Source organism: Gymnoscopelus braueri (assembly GCF_963280865.1).
Source record: "Gymnoscopelus braueri genome assembly, chromosome: 11".
NCBI classification, from domain to species: domain Eukaryota; kingdom Metazoa; phylum Chordata; class Actinopteri; order Myctophiformes; family Myctophidae; genus Gymnoscopelus; species Gymnoscopelus braueri.
Genome location: NC_137613.1, coordinates 32,152,231 through 32,175,947, shown reverse-complemented (window position 1 = coordinate 32,175,947; position 23,717 = coordinate 32,152,231). Strand labels below are relative to the sequence as shown.

General features: G+C 40.8%; 1 protein-coding gene across 1 annotated transcript; it reads right to left on the bottom strand.

Annotated features, from left to right (window-relative positions):
* Positions 1-1,132: 1,132 nt before the first annotated feature.
* Positions 1,133-22,985, bottom strand: mfsd2ab (MFSD2 lysolipid transporter A, lysophospholipid b). The gene is made up of 14 exons (XM_080443109.1): positions 22,780-22,985; positions 19,237-19,362; positions 17,708-17,832; positions 11,319-11,442; positions 10,928-11,006; positions 10,546-10,724; positions 10,027-10,117; positions 9,556-9,677; positions 8,969-9,052; positions 5,141-5,224; positions 4,917-5,029; positions 4,668-4,811; positions 3,878-4,054; positions 1,133-3,664 (listed from the first exon to the last, which is right to left on the bottom strand). Exons 1-14 carry the CDS (start codon positions 22,870-22,872, stop codon positions 3,610-3,612), a joined length of 1,596 nt encoding a protein of 531 aa, XP_080299235.1. The 5' UTR covers positions 22,873-22,985; the 3' UTR covers positions 1,133-3,609.
* Positions 22,986-23,717: the final 732 nt, after the last annotated feature.

Here is a 23,717-nt window from a genome sequence, read left to right as displayed (position 1 = left end):
TCCTCTGCATTTACCCATCCTATAACTACTAGGAGCAGTGAGCAGCCATTCTATGGCACTCTGGGAGCAATCAGGGTTTAAGAGTCTTACTCATGGACACACATCGATACATTGCTGGCCTGGCCTGGAAACAAACCTGTGACAACGGCCTCTGGCTGCCCAGGCGGGCTCACTAACCACTCAGCTATCTTATTGATATTGAAAAACAGGTTGTTTATTAACCTTTCGCTAACTAAGGGCACGGTCACACCGCACTTTTATTTTACCTCTGGGGCGGAATCTGCCAATGCTTTGTCAATGCAAATGTGTGGATTCATGGTCAAAACATCGCAAGACCATGAATCCACGCATTTGTGCGGTGTGGCCGTGCCCTAACCCTGTATAAAGCCAGTGGTGGAAAAAGTACTTCAGTATTTCAAATGGCCAAAGTGGTTGATTGATTGAATATGTTTATAGACAGAAATGCAAAACATCACAAGTACAGTCAAACACTTGGTCTAAAAAGTCCTTGCGGTCTTGTTTCCATTGGGGTCCTATGTATTCAATTAATCAGTTAATGTATGTTTTGTGATAATAAAAATCTACTAAGTAACTAAAGTTTTCAAATAATTGTAATGGAGTAAATTTGCCTCTGAAATGTACTGGAGTATAAGTAAAAGTACAGAAAATTGGAAATACTCCAGTAAAGTTAAAGTACCTCAAAATTGTTCTTAAGTACAGTACTTGAGTAAATGTACTTAGTTACTTTACACCGTTACAGCGTTTCTCTTGCTCTACCCATTCATTCAGTCTGCACTGCCATGTATCTATAGCACATAACAGTTCATACATAAAACTTTTATTATACGTTTTATTCTTATTGCAGTTATACGTTATACCGTATTAATTATTATTATTATTGCGTCTGCTTTGTGCTTTCAAAATAAAATAGAAATACCCTCTACTTGTCTATCACATAAGAGTAATATGTTTTAGTTCATGTGTTTCAAAATATAAAAACATTGGCCAAATATGCACATGAAAGTACTTTGAATATGCCATTTTCATTTATGGGCATCGGAATTCCATACAGTCTATATATAATATATACAAGGTATGACAAACTTAAATTAATGAATTCTGACAACTCACATTATTATGAATCAGTATTTATTAACAATATCTTAACATTTCTTTCCATATTTAATTTCAAACATCTTTTTTTCTTAAATAACTACAGTACATTAACGAACAGAAGTTCATTTCACTTGCTGCCACAAATATCAAAGATATTTACACACTGTACAATATTTACATTATGCACAGGAGGCATGTATACACAAGACTTGTGCGCTTTTCACAGATTGATTAAAGCTCACACATTTTGGCCACAGCCTCAAGAGACGGGAGGGAAGTTGTCCAACAGTTTCTTAAAACAATAACGACCGAGATATTAAAAATGGCACCATTCTTACAGAGGGAGCCTAATTTATAATTTGCATGTTTATTAGCAGGAAAGATATGTTCTTTTTCGGCAAAGGTTACCTTCATGCCTAATTTATGCTTCGTCACACAACGGCATCGCGTGATATACACGCTCATTATGTGTCGCGGATGCGACACGTTGGGCTTGGATATTTTTGACGTGCGACGTCACCATGCGACTAAATATAAATCGTACTTAAATACGACAAATAATGAATTAGGCTTTAGTGGGTAGAAATGTCACTGTGCTCTCAGAGGATGGCATGTAGATGGCACATGTCTACTAAGGGCCAAAGCGCCCTCAGGAGGGAAATAAACATTGAGGAAAAGAGGCAAATAGATGACATCAAAAAAACTTTTCCCGATAACCCGGTCGTCAGCATCAACATATGTTGAAGATGTAACAGTATGTATAACATATGACTGCACATGTTCCATATCCAAGATATGAAACCCTCTTTTTTTCCCTGAATGATGAATTCAGAGGATTATAAAGTAATTAGCCATTCCTTTAACTGTACATTGATTTTGAAACGTTGACACACACATACAAAACGCATGAGACAATACAAAATTCACATCCCAAACATCCTGGGTTTTTTTTCTTCTCCAAAATTATGTGCTTCCCTTTTTTTTAATAATGCAGATGGAGGGGGGGAGGGTGGGGCTAGCTTCGATCAAGGACATGCATTTAAAAGGCTCATGAATTTGACCATTTAAAACGTTTTCTCTAAGGCTCCTCACATTAATACATATATCACGTTATCTCTCCCCCCTACTTCATTCAAAACTTGCTCATTCGGAATAAACTTGGATGCCTTGAACAGGTTAAATACTGTGGAAAACGTGGCCATCCTGCAAACGTGAACTCAAAAACACTAAAATCGACACTAATAAATACTTAAATAATATCTCTAGAATAGTACCAGTTGCACTTATGGATTCGTTCAATAAAGTCAATATAAAAGACAGTAATCCGTGTCTGGTCTTCAGTAGCTGTGTTATAAATAAATGTAAATGTTATTGTTGTGTCATTTTGTCAACTACTTGACTGTGCAAACTAACTGCTGTCCTATCTTAGTGGTTTCAATACAATGTTAGGGAAATTAAAACTAGTGAGCACAGCTTCTACAGTGCAACCACTTATTTAAAGACCAGATAGTTTACCATCTCTTTTGAGCAAAGTCAGTAGGATGGGGACAGGGACAGGCCAGTTGGTTACAGTAAACTGGATGTGCGCACAAATTGGAAAACAAAAGTACAAAGTAATAGTTTGAGCTTGTTCTAGAGAAGGGGAACGGAATTGTAAAACATTTCGATGCTGGACCAGCCAAAATAAGTTTGTAGCTTGGTTCCATTTAACCAACATTAGAAGGCCATTTTGAGTATCAGATGGTCCACAATGATACAAATGCCAAATATAACAAACACTTTAGAAATTGGATAGAAATACTTCAATAGACTTTAAAACATGTCTATCAAAATGCATCAGAATTTGTGAAATTTGTAAAACAAAAAGAAAAAAAAAGAAAGAAAATATATGTAATGAAATTAAGGCATCATTACCATTGTTCAAGTTTCTCATGTAGGCCCTAATACATCTCATGGAGTATAAAGTTCTTTTAGTGCAGTGCTCAAGGTTGTGAATTTCCAACATTACTTGTGATATGGTGTGTATATATATATATATGTCTATTGGGATAGAAACTCATGAGTTCTAAATAGAACCAACGTTGGCAGTGCCCACAAAATGCATCCATGCATCACATTTCAAGATCTTGTGCAACTTTAACAAAACATAAAAAAAAGGCCAATTTCAAAAACATTTGTAGAACTACCAACTAGTACAAGTTCAATGTACAAAAACATGTTTTTTGAAAGTTGGCCTAATTGGCAATAAACGTAGATACGGTGGCGTTAGACCTTGTCACAGTTGAAGAGGGTCAGATACTTATTCCAGGAAGGCGATGGCCAGGCCTTTGCCATGACATTGCGTCATTAAAGAAAGATTTGAAGACATTTAGGAGCAGCAATGTAATTGGACAAGGCAGTGTCACTACGATTCGACAGGCCCATGTCCATTGGTCCCGCCCAGTGCAAATGGCAGTGAGTCACCCGATTGGTCCATGGGTTTACTAAAAGGTTCTAGGCCATGTTGGCCAGCTCTGTCGAGTCCGTTTCAGAATCTGCTTCGCTGTCCCTGCAAGAACACAAACGTTTCTTTACTCTGGGTTCCTCTAAACAGACAAGTAAACACATGCAAGAAGCAACAAACTGTAAAGCCTCATTCACACTTGGTTGCATATGCCAATTTTCTTTTAAACATTTTTTAATTAAACTTTCTTTTTTTAATAGGCGACACTGGCGGGCAAATACATATAACAAATCAAGCAGACATTGACATTAGCCTTACCGCAGTTCCTGGAGCAGTTTGCGGTTGCCTTGCCTCCTTTCCTCATCAATTGGATAAGAGTAGAATATACCCAAGCCAATCAGAATGAGGACGATGGGCGCGGCAGAGACAAGCACTTTTAGGGTTATATCGACCGCCTCTGGTTGTGAACAGCCTCGAGTAATGTAGCCTGCAAAACTACAGATATGATAGGAAACCTGTTAATACACAAGCTATAAATTGGGGGGGAAATTATATTACATCATCATAATTTTAACAAAGCATCCAGAGGAGGGGTTGAATGAAAATGATCAAAACATTATCCAAAAATAGTGTACAACAGGAGTCTCCTGTCCTGATAGCAGACCATCACATGACAGATCAAAAGGCCATCATTCTACACAGTAACTCTAAACATGTGATGCACACACACTATCCTATTACTTTACTGTACTCAATGAGATGAATGGGTAAATTAACAACTTTGAAGTGGGATTTGGCTTAGTGCCGAGTGTCAGACTTCAGTTGGTTAATGACAAGACCTCCCGACTTGTTTTGAAGGATTAATGGAGTAGATTTTGGGTGACTGTGCGTGCGTGCGTAATCGTGAAAAGTAGCAAAAAGTAAAAATAAGTCACAAAAGTGGCCAAAATTGCAGATCTACAAGCTCACAATGTGATGCAACACATTGAGCTTGTAGATCTGCCATTTTTGCGCAACACTGTCATACGAAGTATGAAATAGGGCATTAATTTATGAAAAAAACATAAAATATGGACATATGGAGTTACAAGGTTTCGGCCCGACTTACTCTAAGCTCAGTGTAGAAACGCCCAACGAAACTCCAGATGCAAATTTGGTAAAGAAGACGTAGAATGAGTAGAAGATGGCCTCATGGCCGGTGGAGTCAGGGTTGGCCACCTTGAAGTCATCGACCACATCGGGAAGCATCGACCTACAAGTACAGAGAGACGCGATCAGTAAGACCAGTAACACCATAACCAAATCTAGAGCTTGAACAAGTGGCGTCAGTGTGTGTGCATGCGTGTGTGTCACTGACCATGGCAACAGGAAGGCTGCGGCCACGCTCACTCCAGCAGCAAAGGAGACGAGGTACGTGACGTACAAGTTGCTCTTAACACACACCACCAGAATCATGAAGGGGATAACAGACTAGAGGGAGAGAGAGAGAGAGAAACATGTCAGTCATTGAAACCAAGTTTCAGTACTATGTTAACACACACCGAGTGGTCTGGCGGGGTAATAACATCACTGCAGCCTTACCGTAGTTCCAATATAAACAGCTGTCTTCTTCCCAAACCGAGTCAGGAACCACTGCCAGAAGGGGATGGTCAGGGTAGCCGAGAGCTGGAGGGGAAATAAAAATATATAATTGTTTAACTGGTTATCCAACCATCTTGTTGGCAAAGACAGTGACAGAACAGCACTTAGTGGCTGTGGCAAGGGTTTCACGGAAGGTTTTATTTTTTTGCAAGTGAACGCAATGCTCCAGGTTATTGTTATATGGTAAGATACTACAAAAAAAAAAATCACGGAGGGAAATTCAGGTGTCACAGGAGCAACAGGACTCGGGACCCATTACGTACAATCCAATCAATCAAAAAACATTGTTATACAATGTTTTATTTCATACGTCTACCAACAATGAAAATTTGAACGAAAAGCCGTATAGCACCAATAAATACAGGAATTATGCAACCAACCAAGTCAAGAAAAGCAATAACACAAGTATCCCTCAAAGGGATTAGCTGTCATTTGGGGCTTAACACTTCCAAAAATTACTTCTAATTGTGTTGATGGAATGAAGAATATGTGACCTCTCAAGGGCCAATCACAACAGAACAGACGGCAGACAATATAGAGGTGTATAGCCCTTCCCAAAACAAATCCTGGTTCAATACAATGCAAAGTTCCACAGAGATCATCCTCTCAATGACCTTAGTTAGGAGTCAGGTGCCCTTTGACCCCCCTGATGGCCCAGCTAATGATAACAGTCCTCTGGTGCCACACTAGCTTTCCACATTTCACGGTGAACTGTGGAGCATATAGTAAATGCTGCAGATATGTTGTTTACGTGTTCTCATACGTTATTGTCTCCGCCAGGCCGAAAGGCATGGCGAGAGAGTATGTCCGTGTGTGTGTCCGTGTGTGTGTCCGTGTCCGTGTGTGTGTGTGTGTGTGTGTGTCCTTGCTAATCTCCGGCACCGTTGGCCCGGTCGCTGCCAAACTGTGCACACACACTCCCTGGATGCCAATTCAGAACCTCTGCCTCAACTTTTTCACATGGGCCTGTTATAGCGCCACCTGGAGGCCGATTTGTGCAAAACCAATTTTTTTAATATTACTCCTACAGATTTAATCCAAACGTCATGCAAATCGGTACACAATATCTCTTTAGTCATGTGATCAACACGGATCTGTCCGATTTCCCATATTCCATCCTCATTGGCTAAGGTTGGCTTCCAAAATTTGCAGGATTGGTCCGTTTTGAACAAAATGCCTCAAATCATGAACGCAGCTTGCGATTTCTGTGAAATTTCACAAACACATTCCCACTACGCCGAGGAACAAATGGCACTTGACATTTTTCCAATCAGCCTCATGGTGGCGCTATAAAAGGCTGATTTGTGTTTTTAACTAACTGTACCGATCTGCATGAAACTTTGCAAGCACACTCCCTAGAGGCCAAGGAAAAACATCTGCCCTGCATTTTTCACATTTGCCTTTTATAGCGCCACCAGGAGGCCCACTTATGTACAACACATTTTTGGATATTAAGCCTTCAGATTTTATCCAAATTTCACACAAATCGGTACACATGATCTCTATAGTCACGTGATCAAGATGGAACTGTTTGATTTTTCATATTTCATCCTGATTGGCTAACATTGACATCTAAAGTTTGCCGACGTGGCCTGCTTTGAACAAAATGCCACAAATCATGAACGATTGAGGTGACACTTTGCACGCACATTCGCACTATGTTGAAGAACAAATGCCACCCTTTAACATTGCCCTATTATAGCGCCACCAGGAGGCTGATTTTTTCAACACTTTTCTTTTTTGTATTACTCCTACAATCATCATGCAAATCGGTACCCATTATCTCTATAGTCAAGTGATCAAGATGGTTCTGTCCGATTTTTCATATTCCACCCTGATTGGCGAATTCCGAACATTGTTGGCCCACAATAACCTACCTGACCTGGCGGAGACCTGTGCTCCGAGGAGCACTTTTTCTAGTTTAGATTTGTTTTTGCCTTAGCACAAATGCTAAGAAGGTTATGTTGTATGCCATTTATTTAGCATGTTGTTTAGACAGATGCTAGGTTTGTCGTTTACCTAGTATTCTAGTTTCTCTGAAGCACTAAATTGTTTCCTTTGCAGTCTACTTACAGTACTATGTTGTTTGTTGACAAGGGTTCATGCCATTTAGACTGATTTCACACTAGATAAGAGTATCCGTTACATTTCTTGCGCTTTTGAATAATTACCATCGTTGTCATTACCATCAGCAACCTTGCCAGGCTTCTCCTCTGAAAATCAACCCCTCTTATGGTGAAACCTACAGTATCTATGAATTGAATACCAAGGACCCCAATGGAAACAAGACCGCAAGGACTTTTTTGGACGGACCTTCTAGACAAAGTATTATAAATGTAATTGTGCCGTTTACATTTTTTGCCTAATCAATATCTCTGAGATGAGCATTATTAAAAAAACACAGCTCACAGCATATTCTAGGGAAATTAACCACTTAACCTTATATACTTCGTTGACCAGGGTCCCCCAGGGGGTCCATAGTTGGCCACTTTTTTCCCTCTACAACGCCAACTTTCTTCACTGAAATAGCCGATCCACAAGCTCACGACGTGCACAATGTTAAAGCAAACACCTCACTAATCTTCCGACAGTCACACACAATTCAGCAAGCCCCAAGAAAAGGTCACCCCCTGGCTAGCAACGTTCCCTGGAACGTTGTGCCCTGGAACGTTGTGCCGTGGAACGTCGTCTTCCCAAAGTGCCTCAAAGCAACAAACAGAAACACATGGTCCTTTTGTTTGTTTGCATCTGATGAGCTCCCTTACCGCCCCTTGGACAATGTTTCATTGTCACAGGGTGTACACCCTGTGCCGTTCCTGAGGCCTGGTATTTATCCACCCGCTGCAGTTCCTGTGGACTACCTATTGAGTTACAGTATCTTGCGATTATCTAATGTGCTGGAAAAACAACGCCTACCGTGCCTCTGGTTTAATCAGACTTTTCCCATGGTATACATAACAATAAACACCATGAGGGCTGTTCAGAAGTCAGCTTGATGTCTCTCTTTAACGTTTAAGATGTGGATTAGCGTCACTGGCATGAGATCGAGAGATCTCAGGAAAAGGAAAAAACAGTCAAATCATTAAATAAATTAAAACTTCCATGTCTGAAAAGTCACCCTCTTTGGCTGTGTAATCCTTTCCATAAAGTAAAGGATCAGTGCTTCAAATCTGTTCAACCTCGCTGACCCGAAGACAGTTTCTCACCCTGTAAAGTTCAGTTTGGTAGCTCGCAGCTGACCGTTAATTGAACTTAATACCTTCCAGGAACCTGAACGCTTAAGATCGATTGATCTTTTGATATTAAGGCCTTCTCTCCCCCCTACTTGTCCACATATAAAAAGAGGGACAATGAAAGTATATCAAATAGAACAAAAGGACAGAGAATGTAAAATGCTAATTCCCACAGCTGAGCAGCACAACAGCTCTGCTGTGTCTCTGGTGTCGGTGGGAATGGGCTGGCATTTAGACCTGCCAGTCAGAGTGGTCACACATCACAGTAGCCAGGAGCCACTGGCTCTCACTGGGCAGTGACTGGCCTGAGAGAATTTATGTTTTCCTTTGTGTACGCAAAGATAATGCTTCTGTTTTTCCTCGGGTCGATGAAGGTTACATACTGTATGCTGACACAGACTTGGTCAGTACTGTGGGAAACCGCGCACTTATCCATTTTGTCTGCACTGAAAATGTCATTGGTGTGTGTGTGTGTGTGTGTGTGTGAGAGAGAGAGAGAGAGAGAGAGAGACTGTGTGTGAGTGTGTGTGCTCACCATGATGCACAGTAGAATGTTCTGGAAGTCATTTCTGAAGCCTAGTGTATAGCTGCAGAACAGGGCGAAGTTCCCCTCTAGGAGCTGTATAGAAGAAGCACAAAGATGTGTTCAGTAAATTGTACAACACACACACACACACACACACACATCTCAACTTGCAGGCGCCAAACATGCTGCGGCTGAGAGAGCAGAAACTGTCAATACGCTCCAAACATTTTACACGAGAAGTGGCTTAGCCCATAAACCATAAAAACAAACATACTTTACATATACACACACATACTCAGCAGCCGTTTCCATATCAACAGAGCCTCACGAAGCTATATGAAACTCTTTTGAGTAGAGGCCCAAAGGACCAGGTACGGCCAGCGAAAGACATACACTGTAAAATCCTCAGTGCTCATTTAACCCTGAACTTGTGAAAGTGGACCAATATTACTTTGTTTTGAGTGTGGTCGCAGTGAAGCTGTGCTATCAAACAGTAAGAATGAATGCATCAGTTACCTCTGTGTGTGTGTGTGTGTGTGTGTGTGTGTGTGTGTGTGTGTGTGTGTGTGTGTGTGTGTGTGTGTGCGTGCGCTCACCATGAAAGCTAATGATGTGAAGAGGAAGCCCATAACCAGTTTGGCATACGGTCCATGTCCCATCACCATCCTTATTCCCTGGAAGAAACCCATGGGCTCTGACCGGGGACGACTCTGGGATTCTGGGAGGAGAGGGAAGGAAAGAGAAAAAGGAAAATGATCAATTATATGAATTTCTTTTTCAAAATGTTTCAGTTTCTTTTAAAAATCTTTAAGAATAGCAGATCTACAAAGCTCACACTGTGTCGCAATGCATTGTGTTTTCTTTCACTCATTCATATATACTTATAATCTATCCCTGAAGGCATTCAGTAAATTTCACATTGTATGCAGGTGCAATACAGTCATCCTATGATGAACAAATGAGGCCTGTTTGTCTCGAAGTCCCTTCGCTCGTTATGGGACTTTATTTTGACTGTGAAGCTGCTATGCTTCTAGACTAAAGTGTAAGTTAAGGGATGAGTGTCTTACCTTTTTTCTCTCTCACTCCGAAGAAGAGAATGATGGCACACAGAACGTAGATGGCACAGATGGCACCCGAGGAGATCATGTAGGCAATTTTCTACAAGGAGAAGCAAGGTCAGAGTCCAGAGTTAATTGATCGTTTATACATTAGACACCTACTTTATAGACTTTAGCCTCCTTTTATGTGAAATGTGTCCTCTGCATTTAAACCATCCTAACAATTAGGAGCAGTGGGGAAGTGCCTTTAATACAGCACCCAGGGAGCATTTAGGGGTTAAGTGTCTTGCTCAAGGACACTGTGGAGATGACACATAGACTGGGCAGGCTGTGGGGGAAACCGGCGACCTTTTGATTACTAAATGGCCTCTCTCTACCTACAGTACTCAGCTATGGCTGCCCCTTTCATCACCGTGTGCTGGTGTCATTCTCATGTTTCATGATTACTAGAAACACAAGTGAGTCACCAGTGGAATTTGGATTTGGTTTATATTTGGATGAAGTGCGTGTGTGCGTGCGTGTGTGTACCGTGTGTTCCAGGGAGATGGGAGAGTGGGTAGTATTGACGGGGAGCAGGGAGGTAGAATTGTTGTCAAATTCTTCCATGACATCACCAGGTACAGGGAGACACGGTGCATTGGCCATGCCCACTATCTGCCCCTGGACGGCTGTACCAATCACAGTGCCCAGAACCTCCACAGTCATCCCTGATGCGAGGAGAGAGAAGGAAGGAAAAAAGGGGGGGGGGTTATGCTGGTGGATGTGATTCATACAGTGACCTCACACGACACATGACAGGAAGTTACTTCGAACTTTAAACAATCGCCATTTGACGTTTGGACATCCTTTATCGCTTTACCCGTGCGGAAAGGTTTCCTGTGTTGTGGGTTAGTTTCATCATCACACTTACTGTAAGCAGTGGCCGAGTCCCTCTCCTTCTGATCTGAGCTGATGAACATGGTGAGGGCGGAGTAAGGCACATGGAAGCACTGGAGAACAAAGGAGAAGATTGAGATAAAAAAAATTAAAAGATTTGAAAATTAGCTTTTTGACTCCTGCAGAGTCAACAGTGTGCAACATGAGTCAACATTGATTTTGCACAGGATAAGTGAAGGTGTAACTGCATGCACGCAAGGGTGTTTGTGTGTGAGGTGGAGTGTGTGTGTGTGTGTGTGTGTGTGTGTGTGTGTGTGTGTGTGTGTGTGTGTGTGTGTGTGTGTGTGTGTGTGTGTGTGTGTGTGTGTGTGTGTGTGTGTGTGTGTGTGTGTGTGTGTGTGTGTGTGTGTGTGTGTCTTACTCACAGTTTGTAGGGTCTGGAAGAGGCAGTAGAACACCAGGTACCAGATGACCTTGCCGTTCTCAAAAGGGGGAACATACCATATGAGGAAATATGTCAGCACAGCGAGTGGCGTGGACAGCACAATCCTATAAGAGACACAACAACGCAGTGAGTGATCAAGAACGTGACGCTACTCAAGCGCGTAATGCCAGCACACAGTGACCACACTGTGTGAAGAGAGAGGCCGATCATCATTACATAATGATGTTGTCCCCGTAATTAACTCTTGTGTTCCTCTCCGTCATTCACTTTGAGCCAAATGGCCTCAACTCTGCAATGCTCACTGCAGCCATGCCACACTTGAGTGAACCAGCTTGTAGTGGCACAGTTATGTCATGTTGTTGTTGTTATAATTGGTAAGAGAGAAAAGGGGATACAAACATTATTCTTGGAAATGTTACAAACATGCATGATTATGTGTTAGATTGAGGTTGAAGTTGGTGTGCCTTAGTGTCAGGATCACATGAAGACATCCTGGTCTTTCACCTTAAAGCACAATTACATTTTGGTAGAGATTGGAGTTTTGTAGATACCTTGCCATGATCTAAAACCAAATATTTGTGAGATATTAGATATCTGTATGCGCCCATTGACTTACATTGCATGGAGGAGAAACATGTCTCAAAGTTACACTTAGTAATATTTGTAGTGCTTTTTGATAATAAAAGTCAACTTTGTGTTGATTTGACTGGGGACTGAGTTTTGTAATTTTATTCATTGGCAGAATCTGCTTCACATTAATTTGTGTATAAGTATGACTTTAAAACCTGTTTTGCCGGTAGTTAAGGATTACCAAAGTGTAATCGTGCCAAGCAAGAACTTGCCTATAAGCATATCACTTAGCTTTCTTCCCTGAGGTAATACGTGATTGATGGCTAGATGCTACGCCTTAAATTGGTTGAGGAGAGGCAGTTAAGTTCAGTGTACTGTATGTAGTAAGAACTCAAAAGGATACACAATGTTGATATGAGTCAGAGCATGCTGTTCTACCGTTCTAATCATTTCATCACTCTCTCTCCACCTACTTTAACTAAAATCACAGCAGTCACTTCCTTCCTTACAAAGACTCTTCCTGTGGCCTGAGCTGTACGAGCCAATCAGATGAAAGCATGCATGTGGGTCACTGGGTGTGTAATTGGTACCACACATGCGGGAAGTACAGTGCAATTCCTCAAACAGAAGTTGCATGGGTTATAACCCATTTGTCAAGAGGATATGACAAAATTGCCATTACATACAGTATCATGTCTAGGGCTGTCGCAATCACAAATTTAAGTTGACGATTGATTGCGATTAGCGATTTAATCGTGTTTTTGGCATTGAACATATGAATAAAAACGTAATTTCTGTTTGCCTTTTAGGCTTTGTAATCAAAAGTTGCACAGGGCAGATATGACAAATAACTGAAATATACAAAATAATTACAGACACATTTAATTATTTTATACTTTCAAAAAATTAAATAAAACATTTGCAGAAACAGCTGACATAAAAGTTTACAATGCGTCATGAATTGACGCGTTGTATTGCCATTGATGCTATTTTTGGAAAACTTTTGAAAATGTATGAACATTTTTCAACATGGAAACGATTATGACGATTATGCAAAAATAATTGCGATTATCTCAAATAATTGCGATTAGGCGATGATGTCATAATTGTGAGAGGCCTAATCATATCCTGTTCAGATAAGGAAATAAAGACACGGGACACTGTACCTTGATCCCTCATGACGTAGATGAACAGTCATGGCTCTGGTATGTTATGAATAATGTACTAATAATAAACAAGGATAGCCAGACCAGTGCGTGGGTAACACTCTACATGGTAGAACAGACAATCTTGGCTGTGCTGCATGATTTTACCAATAAAATATTGGTTTTCCTGATTCTCCCAAGTATCCCATCCCTTTAGACCACATTCTAATACCAGTTGCATACGGGAAAAAATTTAATGGGGGGAATGTTCAGCACATCTGCAAATTTGAGCTTTAGGATACTTTCAGAAAACCATCATTAAAACCATGCAGCGCTTTTACATTTTTTGAAAAATTGTATAACAATAAAATAAAAAAGGTTGATTGAAAGAATTTGACCATTTTTGAAGATGTGCCTAAAATGGAGACGCCAGGGTTAATGTGGATTAAATCAACCAATCATAAAGCCTTGAACTTCATCATACGACAGTGCCATGTGCTGAAAATAGCTAATCAACAAGCTGAGCTACGATATCTATTTTTGGCAGCCTTTAGATGTATACTTTACTTTCACCTGTGAGTAAGATTACAGGTTCGAGTGAGTACAATGGGAGGCATGGTCTGAGTCAAAGCTCCGTAATGCATGTGAAACTGACGCAGGTGAGGGAGTGCCCTGGGGGTAAGAGCTTCAAAGCCAACCCTTATCAAGAGAGCGGTGACCAGTAGCTAAAATTATTCCTCTCTGTGCCACCATGTGCAAATACATTTTGTGTAGAAGGAAAAAAGGAGAGGGCCTATTATAAAACCCTGGGGGACACCAGTCAAAGAAGTATATAGGGATTAAGAGCATATAACATCATGTTGTGAAATGGATCTAGAGATCATTTATATTTGATACAGGCAGCTTAGTTCCTGTATCCACATTTCATAAAAATTATGATCCCGTCCTAAATTGGAACAAATTGCCATCTGCTCCAGACGATCTAAAGCAGGCTGCTAGGCCAAGTGCATTATGGGACTTGGGACGTTATGCTTTAGACTATATAACCAGTGTCAGACACCATAATGTCATTCCTAGCATCACATTTCTGTTCTAAAATAGCAGTGCTGACAAGGAGTTTGGTTTAATTTTCTCCTAGTCAGTAAACCCCTCAAGTGACAGCCAGTTCAAATATGAGATTATGAGTGTTAGAGGAATTAAATGGTGTAATTAAACACTGATTATCTATTTTATGGGCCAATTCTGATAACGTCACAGACAGTTTGTCTCATGTCTGCGTTGACCTAATCTCTCAAGACAGATTCAGAGTTCCACGACACTATATATATATATATATATATATATATATATATATATATATATATATATATATATATATATATATATATATATATATATATATATATATATATATATATATATTATTTTTTTAAATTATTATTATTATTTTGCCGATGGGTTCCCAGATTGGCGTTGACCTAGTTGCACTGTGTATGTATATAGACATGTGAGCACACATAATCAATTTGGAAAATTGCTATAGCCAGGTCACCTTTTGTGGTAATGGCTGTATATTATATTACAGTTCAGACAGAGAGAAAATAATAAAAAAAATAAAAAAAAATTAATTGGATAAATAGTCTTGATGCATGGTGAATAGAAAAGGGTGGGTATTTGGCCATTTCATCAAAATATTTGTTTAAGAAATCATATTAAACTATGTTAAACACATTTTATAGGCATTTACATGCAAAAACTGCCTAATTCTAGCCAAAAACTACCAACAGGAAACCTGCAACCCATCATTTCAGTCTATGCCGGTAAAATCGACTGCAATAGTACATTTCATTCACTTGCTCCCTCTCACTACTTGAACTGTAGTAACCTCTTGGATTCCTCACACATTCTATTAAGTCTACAAGGGCCCTTGCTGCTGAAAGCTGCAACACCATTGGCTGAGCCAGGTGGTGTGTTGTGGGTTGGACCAATGATAAGCCAACCCGAGCGGTCTCATCACCCCTCCCCCCGTCCGCCCACCACACACAGCTTGGGAAGACAGAGAAACTCCTAACTGCATTCTATCCTACTCCTCCCTGCCCAAGGCGCAGCTCTGAGCTCAAACACGCATGCATTTCTCAACATAAACGTCAACAGCACAAACTCACATGCAATTCTCAACATACGGGAAATGTCATCTGTTCGTTTCTCCAGTGGGACTGATCAAATCCACGAAGGGACTGAACTCACCGCTGGCTCTCTCATCATTTCCTCCTCCACCAACTCCTACTCTCTTTCTAAAGAAAAACAGCCAGATTGTATTCAAGAAATTTTGTCTGCAAGACCCACTTTCATATCTTGATGTGGTCTTAAGATAGTGATGACATCTCTTCTACTTAACACTCTCCCACGTTGCTACTTGTTGCAGACGCAGTTATGCGTAACATGCATCATATTAATTATTATTTATTTGACAAAACCTGCAAGTCCTGTAATTAAAAATGGCCTATAGTACTTCATACAACAGGTCTAAAAGGGAGCAAAAGCGTGGGTATTTATGTGCAAATGAACACAATGACTTCACGGGAAGATCTTGCGTTCCCGTGTGACCTGCATTAATAATCCAGTGTGTGCTAAATGCCCCCCCCGGGGAGACAACACAAACAGACAACAGATTGTGGCAGAAGCCGACCTGCTGGGACCTGGGTCGGGTCCCTCTGCACCCCAATCAAGGTGACTCTGAAGGGAACATTCCACAAGTGTCTTGGGATATTAACAGGAAGGCTGTCACACCCCCTGCGAGTAAACGGATGCCTCCACTGAACATTTTGATCTTTGGAGGACCTGCTCTCCTGGTAACCGATTACTTAACAGCAGATACCTTATCTCAATTTGGGGGGCTTGGCATCTGTAACCAACATCAACGCAAACAAACATAGTAGATAGTATAGAAAAGCATAGATATAGGCCTAGAGTTTTACTTTCCCCAGAACATTCTTCAACTGCCCCTTTCCCTGTCCCTCTAGCTTTCCTACCTCAGATTTCCAATTAGATCAAGCAGCTTCTAAAGGCTTCAGTGTATAGGGAACACTACTAGCCACTTACATAATCAACAGCCCTCACTCCCACCCTGTGCCTAACCGTTCTCACATAGAGGGTCATTGACACCCTAAACATGGACCAAGAGAAGTTTAGCGAACATGTTTGACGATTCAGGACTCAGGGATATAGAATATGCATGCCACTACAGTCCAAAGGATAAATCCATAGTCAGTACTGACAGGCACAGACATGGCGACATGCCATCCCACTAAGGTCACTAGCAGTGGCCTGAAATGGCTGTGGCAGCGTTATATATAATCACCCCACTCTCTCTCCACCACAGAGACACAATCACTACACAGTTGCAGGAAAAGAAAGGGACATCGCTCCAGGCAATGTAACCCTGAAACAATGGATTTTGTAGAAAGGGCTCAAACTGAACTGACTAAGTTTAAAAAAGAAAAAGGTCAAATAAGATAAAACCTAACAATTATGCATTCAGTAATTATCCAGACCAAACAATGAGGGTTATCCTTTTCATGTATTTAGTCCATTTAAACCTAACCATTATGCATTCAGTAATTATCCAGGCCGAACAATGAGGGTTATCTTTTTCATATATTTAGTCTATTTAAAACGGCGTCTTCCCATATACAGAGAAAAAGTCACACTCCTTTGCAAAATATTCTTTCTCAAAAAACGAAGGGCAGAAAAGTGGTGTGTATGCTTGCTGTGAAAACTAGACCTTCTAGCAGGCTGGGGTTATATTTATCAACACCACGTCAAGAGGCCATGCTGTGGGAATGTGCAAGACCTCCAACCACTCATGCATGTTTTCTATATTAAAAAGTTAAGACGCACAACTAGCCAATTGTAAAGGGATTTTCTTCACATTCAGGTTTTAGTGTTAAATCTTGGACCAGCGTACGGAAAGCATATTTTCATTAGGATATTTTATGGTTTGCAGAGCTGCAGTAAAGTCTTTATGGTGTGTGTGTGTGTGTGTGTGTGTGAGAGAGAGAGAGAAAGTGGTTGAGTGAGGAAGATAAAGAGTGAGGTAGGGTATTATGGATGTGTGGGCAATGAGGAAGTGGTATGACAATGAAAGCATCAGTATGAACTATAGTAACCCATCAGGGGCTGACGTTGGAATTTCAAATGCAGTCACGGCACGAGACCCCACCCCCACACATTCAGTGGACACTGGCACATCAGCTGAGAACACCCCATATGAGCTCTGACTCACCAAGCTCAACCATATGCAGTCCCCTCAGGGATTTACAGAGGGAAGAGTGAATAATGAGCATCTCCTCACTATGTTTAGATACAATTTTACCTTCCCATCAATGAAACCCTTTCAAAGCAGGGTCTGGGGATCCCCATGGGTCCTTGACGGGGTTCCCCAGCTAAATGAGTAATGGATACATTGCACCTTAATTCAATAGAAATTACTACAATACAAAAATGTATGACTAACATATACAGTGAGTATATCCCAATTTAAAAAAATTCATTTAAACCAAAGCATATTCACTTGAAGCTATTTGGGGGTCCGTGACACAAGTTTCCAAACCCCTGTAATAGGGCACCCAGTTGGGGTTTGTTGTGTACCTACCAGGGCAGCATGCGTCCGAACCGCGTCCATGGGGTGCGGGAGACCAGGAAGCCCACTGTGGGATCTGTTATTGCATCCCACGCTCGGCCCACGAACAGGATAATGGAAGCATAGAAGGGTTCCAACTGTGATAGCAGAAGATGGAAAGAACATTGTATTTTAGTGAAAATGATCTTTTTCCCTGTGTGTGTGTGTGTGCATTTGTCACGTGAATGGGTGAATCTGAACATTGTAAAGCGCATTTGAGTAGTCGGAAAGATTAGATAAAGTGCAATATATATGTTATCCATTTACCACTTGTCTGCTTATTTTCATTTACATTTATTGACTGGCACTCCTTAAATAGTGTCCGATTGTAATGTCAGTGGTTTAGGAATTTAAGTTATTCTTCTGATGCGTTCTCTCCGAGTAATAGATCGTCATAACTGCATGGAGGTACACCCAACTTCCTGTATAGGAAAATTCCTGAAACGAAACCAGTCAAACCTGTTGCTATATAAAACATCTAGCCACTCCTGACATCTCATTTAAAAATAATTACTGACCGACAACTCATGCTTGCATGCCTTCCACAACCTATATCTGGGAGAGCTCAAAGCCATGTTGGTGTTGGATGTGTGGTGTTTTATATCCTTGACATTTCTCTGATAAACATGTAGCATGTTTTTCTTTTATGACGTCTGATAAATCAAATCATGCCTTAATATTAGGCCCATTTATAATTCTGTATTTTGGTAACATTCAGAATGTACGCATATATTCAATATCCAATTTGCACACTCTGTAACTAGAGACTCAGCAGTCTCTGCTGCTTGTGTTCTGCATGTCCTCTGCCTACTGTGATGAACAGACCCAGTGAAAGCCTGTGCAGCGATGAATGCGAGACCTCTGCACTGTACAGTCTGCTCCATGCTGTGTCACCCAATTGACTCTTAATCACCGATCTGAGCGGCCAGACAAAGCTAACCCCTGGGAAGCCGTCAACTTACAACGGCGTCTTAGTGTTGACCGCCAGATCAGCGCCAAAGCCCATTAAAGGCAGACCCACCAAATCATCCTACTAAACACCCCCCCCCCACCCTCCTATCCCTGCAGACTTTTTCAGCATAAGCTCCTGTAAGCCTGCTGCGTGTTACAGTTGAGCCCTGTCATGGAGTTAATGAGCGACACAATAAAAAGGAACCTGTTCTGCCTCATCGTTTTTTCAACGACAATGGCCTTATTGTATAGAGGTGCTACAGAGAGTGCGTGTGTGTGTAGGGAGGCAAAAAGTTCCATGTCCGGCCTTGTGCCTATCCGAATGCCATACATATTGAGGGCCATTGAGGGCAAAAGGGTGGCCAAAGCCACCAAAGTTTTATTTTGTTTTATTTTGCTACACACCTTTGTCGTTCGCCGATAAATTGCAGATTTTCAAGTGATAAATGCAAAGTCCTTGTTATCTAAAATTCTGGTTCCCATTATGAAAGAACTAACATGGCAAGTTATGGTTACAGAAGTGCACAAATGGTTGGAGTATACCGACTCACCTGAGCCACATCCAGTAGGTAGATCTGCAGGAAGAAGCCCAGGGCACATCCGGTGATCTGGTAAGGCGCTCCACCAATGGCATAGCACAGTTTATTGCAGATTGACAATCTGTTCCTCGTCTCCTGCTGAGAAAGAATGAAAAATGGAAAATAAATGAATGAGAATCATACAGGTGAGCCTTCTGGAAGCTAGGGCTAGAAGAAACTAGAAAACAGAAATGTATTAAAGAACAAGCACGTAAGCTGTGATGAGCCGCAATGAGCCCTCGGTTTGCACTTGTGCTAGTTGAAAACTTTGGACAGACAAGCTAACCGACCAACAGAGTGGCTTATACTAGTAACTGCAAGGTCACAGCTAAAAAGCTAGACATTATACTGTATGTGACTGCTTAGCTTGTATAATAACCTATAGATGCCTAATAAATGGGCTTGACTTGGAAGTCATAAGGCAGCTTTATCCAAATGTAGGTTAATATGGAATGTTTGAAATGCCCCAAGTATTTCTAGCGGTTTAGAGGCATTTTAAGGCTTAGACTTTGCTATAATGATCCTTGGAGTAGCTTAATCAGCACAGTTGACTGTTGCAAGCTCATCCAAAACAAGCTGTAATTGCAATACATTATCTAATTATTTGTCCCTGGTTGTTTCAGGTTTGATATCCTGCTTCACATGTTCAGTTTGAATTCAAAACCACTTCCCCTCTTCTTCAAACAATTAATTCTCACTTAAGCATTTCCACTTCCGCTTTTTTCTTTGGATATTCTTTATGCACAATATGACCTAAATCCCTGGAAACAGTGACTGAGTAGTCTAGTTGGCAACAAGGCATTGTGTATTTTTTTCAGCACAAACAAGAGGCTACTACTGGGAAACCAACAGTAGCAAACCAGACAGCCTCGCATGATTTCGCATTTTGAAATCAGTGACCTGTTTAACACTGCAAACCTAATTTCTCCCCTAAGATGAGACGTTTTGCAACAGCAGTGCCAATCTCCGAACCGTTTGTGCAAAGCCTAGGTTACAACACACACACAAAATAAAAACAAATCCTCAAGAGAGCCTGGGATGGGTGAGGAATGAGGATGCCCTCTCACCAGGGATACACACACCTCTGAAGGAAGGATGACAGCCGCTTGGCTCTTACTTTAACTGGCTCACCACCTAGAGGGATGCCTGCCAGTGTAAACCAGGACTCCAACCACTGGCTCTGTGGCCAACAGCCAGTCCAGGGCCATGTAAACACACCCTCTACTCCGTCCAATCAAAAGACCTCCCCGTGTTTGGTGCCGTCTAATCTGTGCCCATGCCGACTGGAATGAACATCAATAGATTGCTGCAGTTGAATGACGGACTGGCAACTGTAATCAAGTCTCAGAGAAAGGTGGGGCTGCTATGTGACCATTAAAACTTTAGATAACTGAGCCTGCTATGTATTGTACACTGTATGATGCCCTTGTCCGCTAGTCACATATTGACATTCTTGTGAAGGTCATGAACACCTACTCTAGGCACAGTGGGCTAGAGCCATAATTTGACACCACCTTTTCTTAGATTGGCTGAGCATAAAAACACCCTTGTGACCACACATGTGAATGAACCTCCTGAGTTATGTCTTATGTCTTGTTGATAAACACTGCACTTCTGTTTAGGTGACAAAAACGCTCTGACCGATAGGGGACCTTGACAACTGGTCACTACAGTGAAAGTTTCAAATTGCAGAAACAATACACAAGAGCCTATGGCCACACAATCTGGTGATTCAAACCAAGTGTCAATGGTATTCAACACAACAGAATCAAACAGAAACAAACAGAATGGACATTGTTCTGAGTTTATATGTGAAAATGGCTTTACATTACAAGTGTACTGTATATAAACTTGATCCCAATCATGCATAGTATTCCCCCTATACAGACTATCCAAAGCAGCAGGCATATTTAACCTAAAGCTAAAATAGGAGTGCAAAGTGAGTCGTGAGCAGTTGGACAAGTATAACCCATAAATTGCAATTAATCCCTAAATAAATGGATCTCCTACGTGCAAAATTTCAATGTAGCATCAAGTGTCACTCATGATGCAACCAACCCCCGCAAGTCAAGATGGTGTGACCATGCCATGTGGGAACATGTGTCATGAATGCCACCTAAGACTTGTCAACACCTTTCCTTCATGCGATAAGCTGAAAATACACGTTCTTACATAGGCCTAAGACATTCCTTCAATGCTAGTAGATCAGGACACTTTGGACACTAGTTGCATGTTCACTTCCAAAACTAAGATGCTCCTCTTCAAAACACAGGGAGCTTTCTGTATACAGGCACTAAAGAAATTAAGAAACAAATCACATGCATATACAGTGTGGGCAGCTTTATCACATCCTCTTGATATTAGAAATGACTTATTGGGGTGGTATTAAAACTGGGAAAGTATCTGTGTCATTTGAGATTTTAACCACTTTAACCATTATTTTATACTTGGCAGATATACAAGCTCATAGCACGTCACAAACACGCTATTAGCTTGTAGATCTGCTATTTATTTTTTTATCTAGAAAATGTGTGCAAATCTTTGAATATATGTGTTTTAAAGCAAACAGTTTAACTCAAATCTTTGCTTCTGGGGGTCACTGCTACAAAATATTTTGAGATGGGGGGGTCCGTTGACATGGAAAAGTTTGAGAACCACTGATATAGCAACATAGGGTTTTCAGAAAACCGTTAGGATTTAGATGACATTTTTAGAATTGGGTCCTCACTCCTCAGGTGACGTTTTAACAGATTAAAGATTAGATAGTAAATGCTTGGAATACATTGGACTGATTAGATTACTCCAGAATAGACAGTGAGCATTTTCACTTAAAGTGAAATCTCAAAAAGCAAGTTTCATGTAACTCAAATGAGATGTGATATGAATTAATAGGAGACCCTCCACTAGTGGCTGAAGGACACGTAGCCTTGCTGCTGGTGGCTGACTTGTCTGTCTGCTGCAGCTGCTCAGACACAGCCATAGAGGTATAATATAACAGACACAGCCTCAAGACAGAGACAAGCCTAGAATTGGCAGCATTGGTGACTGACTATCTCTCTCCAACATCATAATGATCAAAAACCAAAAATATTTTCCAAAAATATATTTTTAAAAAACTACAAAAAAGGTACATTGATTGCAGTTCAAGTCATATACTTATTAACTGATAATAATATAGCCTATATAAAATTCAAACTACAGGGTAGTTGCTAGGGGCAGGTCAGTCAGGGACGGGCGTGCTTTTGAATGCTCTGATTAATTGGCCGGTTATGTTTAATTCCCTTTAAACAAAGAAAGGCGCGGGTGGTGGCGATTTATGAATGCATTATCAAGGAGGTCGCGTGTCGAGTGAGTCGCGCACAATGAATAAACGTGTTCTTTCATACACACATTTACAGGATGAAATCATAATTTTATGAAACAACCTCTCTAAAGCTGCTGTTGATTTGCTTGGCCTATAATAAAGCCACCTTCAACAAACTATAATTATTGTAAGAAACCAATGAATGAACTTACCTTCCCAGCCAGCTTGATGCCATCTGAGCTCTCCGCCGGTTTATTCAATAAACTCGTGTTAGAATATTGCTCGGCTCCTTCTCCTTTGGCCATAATAATAATAATAGGCTAATAATAACCACGTTTGACTTCAAGGTTTTCTTATTCACGAAATATACGAAGATCTGCACTTTCACAGATATTTTACGGTCTAGGATCAATTTGAATTGAATGATGATGCCAGTGTGTGCCGGGGAGGATGTAGTAATTTAGTACTCGTGGTCCCCGCCCCCTTTTTTCAACGAACCATTCACCCCCTACTTCACCACGCCCACACCCCCACCAGGCAGGGGATTAAACAGTGGTGTGAAGTAACTAAGTACATTTACTCAAGTACTAATTTTGAGGTATTTTTTTTTACTTTACTGGGGTATTTCTAATTTTCAGTACTTTTACTTCTACTTCACTACACCTCAGAGGCAAACACTTTTATGCCATAACAGTTATTTCAAATAACTGTTGTGGAGTAAAAGTATAATGTTTGCCTAAAGTGTTTGACTACATTTTCAAATAACTTATTTGAAAACTTTAGTTACTAGTTACTGTATTTATTTATTATTTTGATTAGGCTACAAAACATACATTAACCACTTCAGCCTTATTCACACTTTGGCCATTTGAAAATAGCTGATCTACAAGCTCACAATGCGTCGAGACGTATTGTGAGCTTGTAGATCTATTTTCAAAAGATTTATACATTTGAAAAGTTGAGCAATGGGACATTCTGCATAATGAGTAGGCTACTTTCTACTTTCGGTACTTTAAGTACATTTTGATAACAGTACTTTTGTACTTTTATTCAAGTACATTTTTAATTCCGGACTTTTACTTGTAGCAGAGTATTTCTACATTGCAGTATTGATACTTTTACTTAAGTGAAAAATTTGAGTACTTTTTCC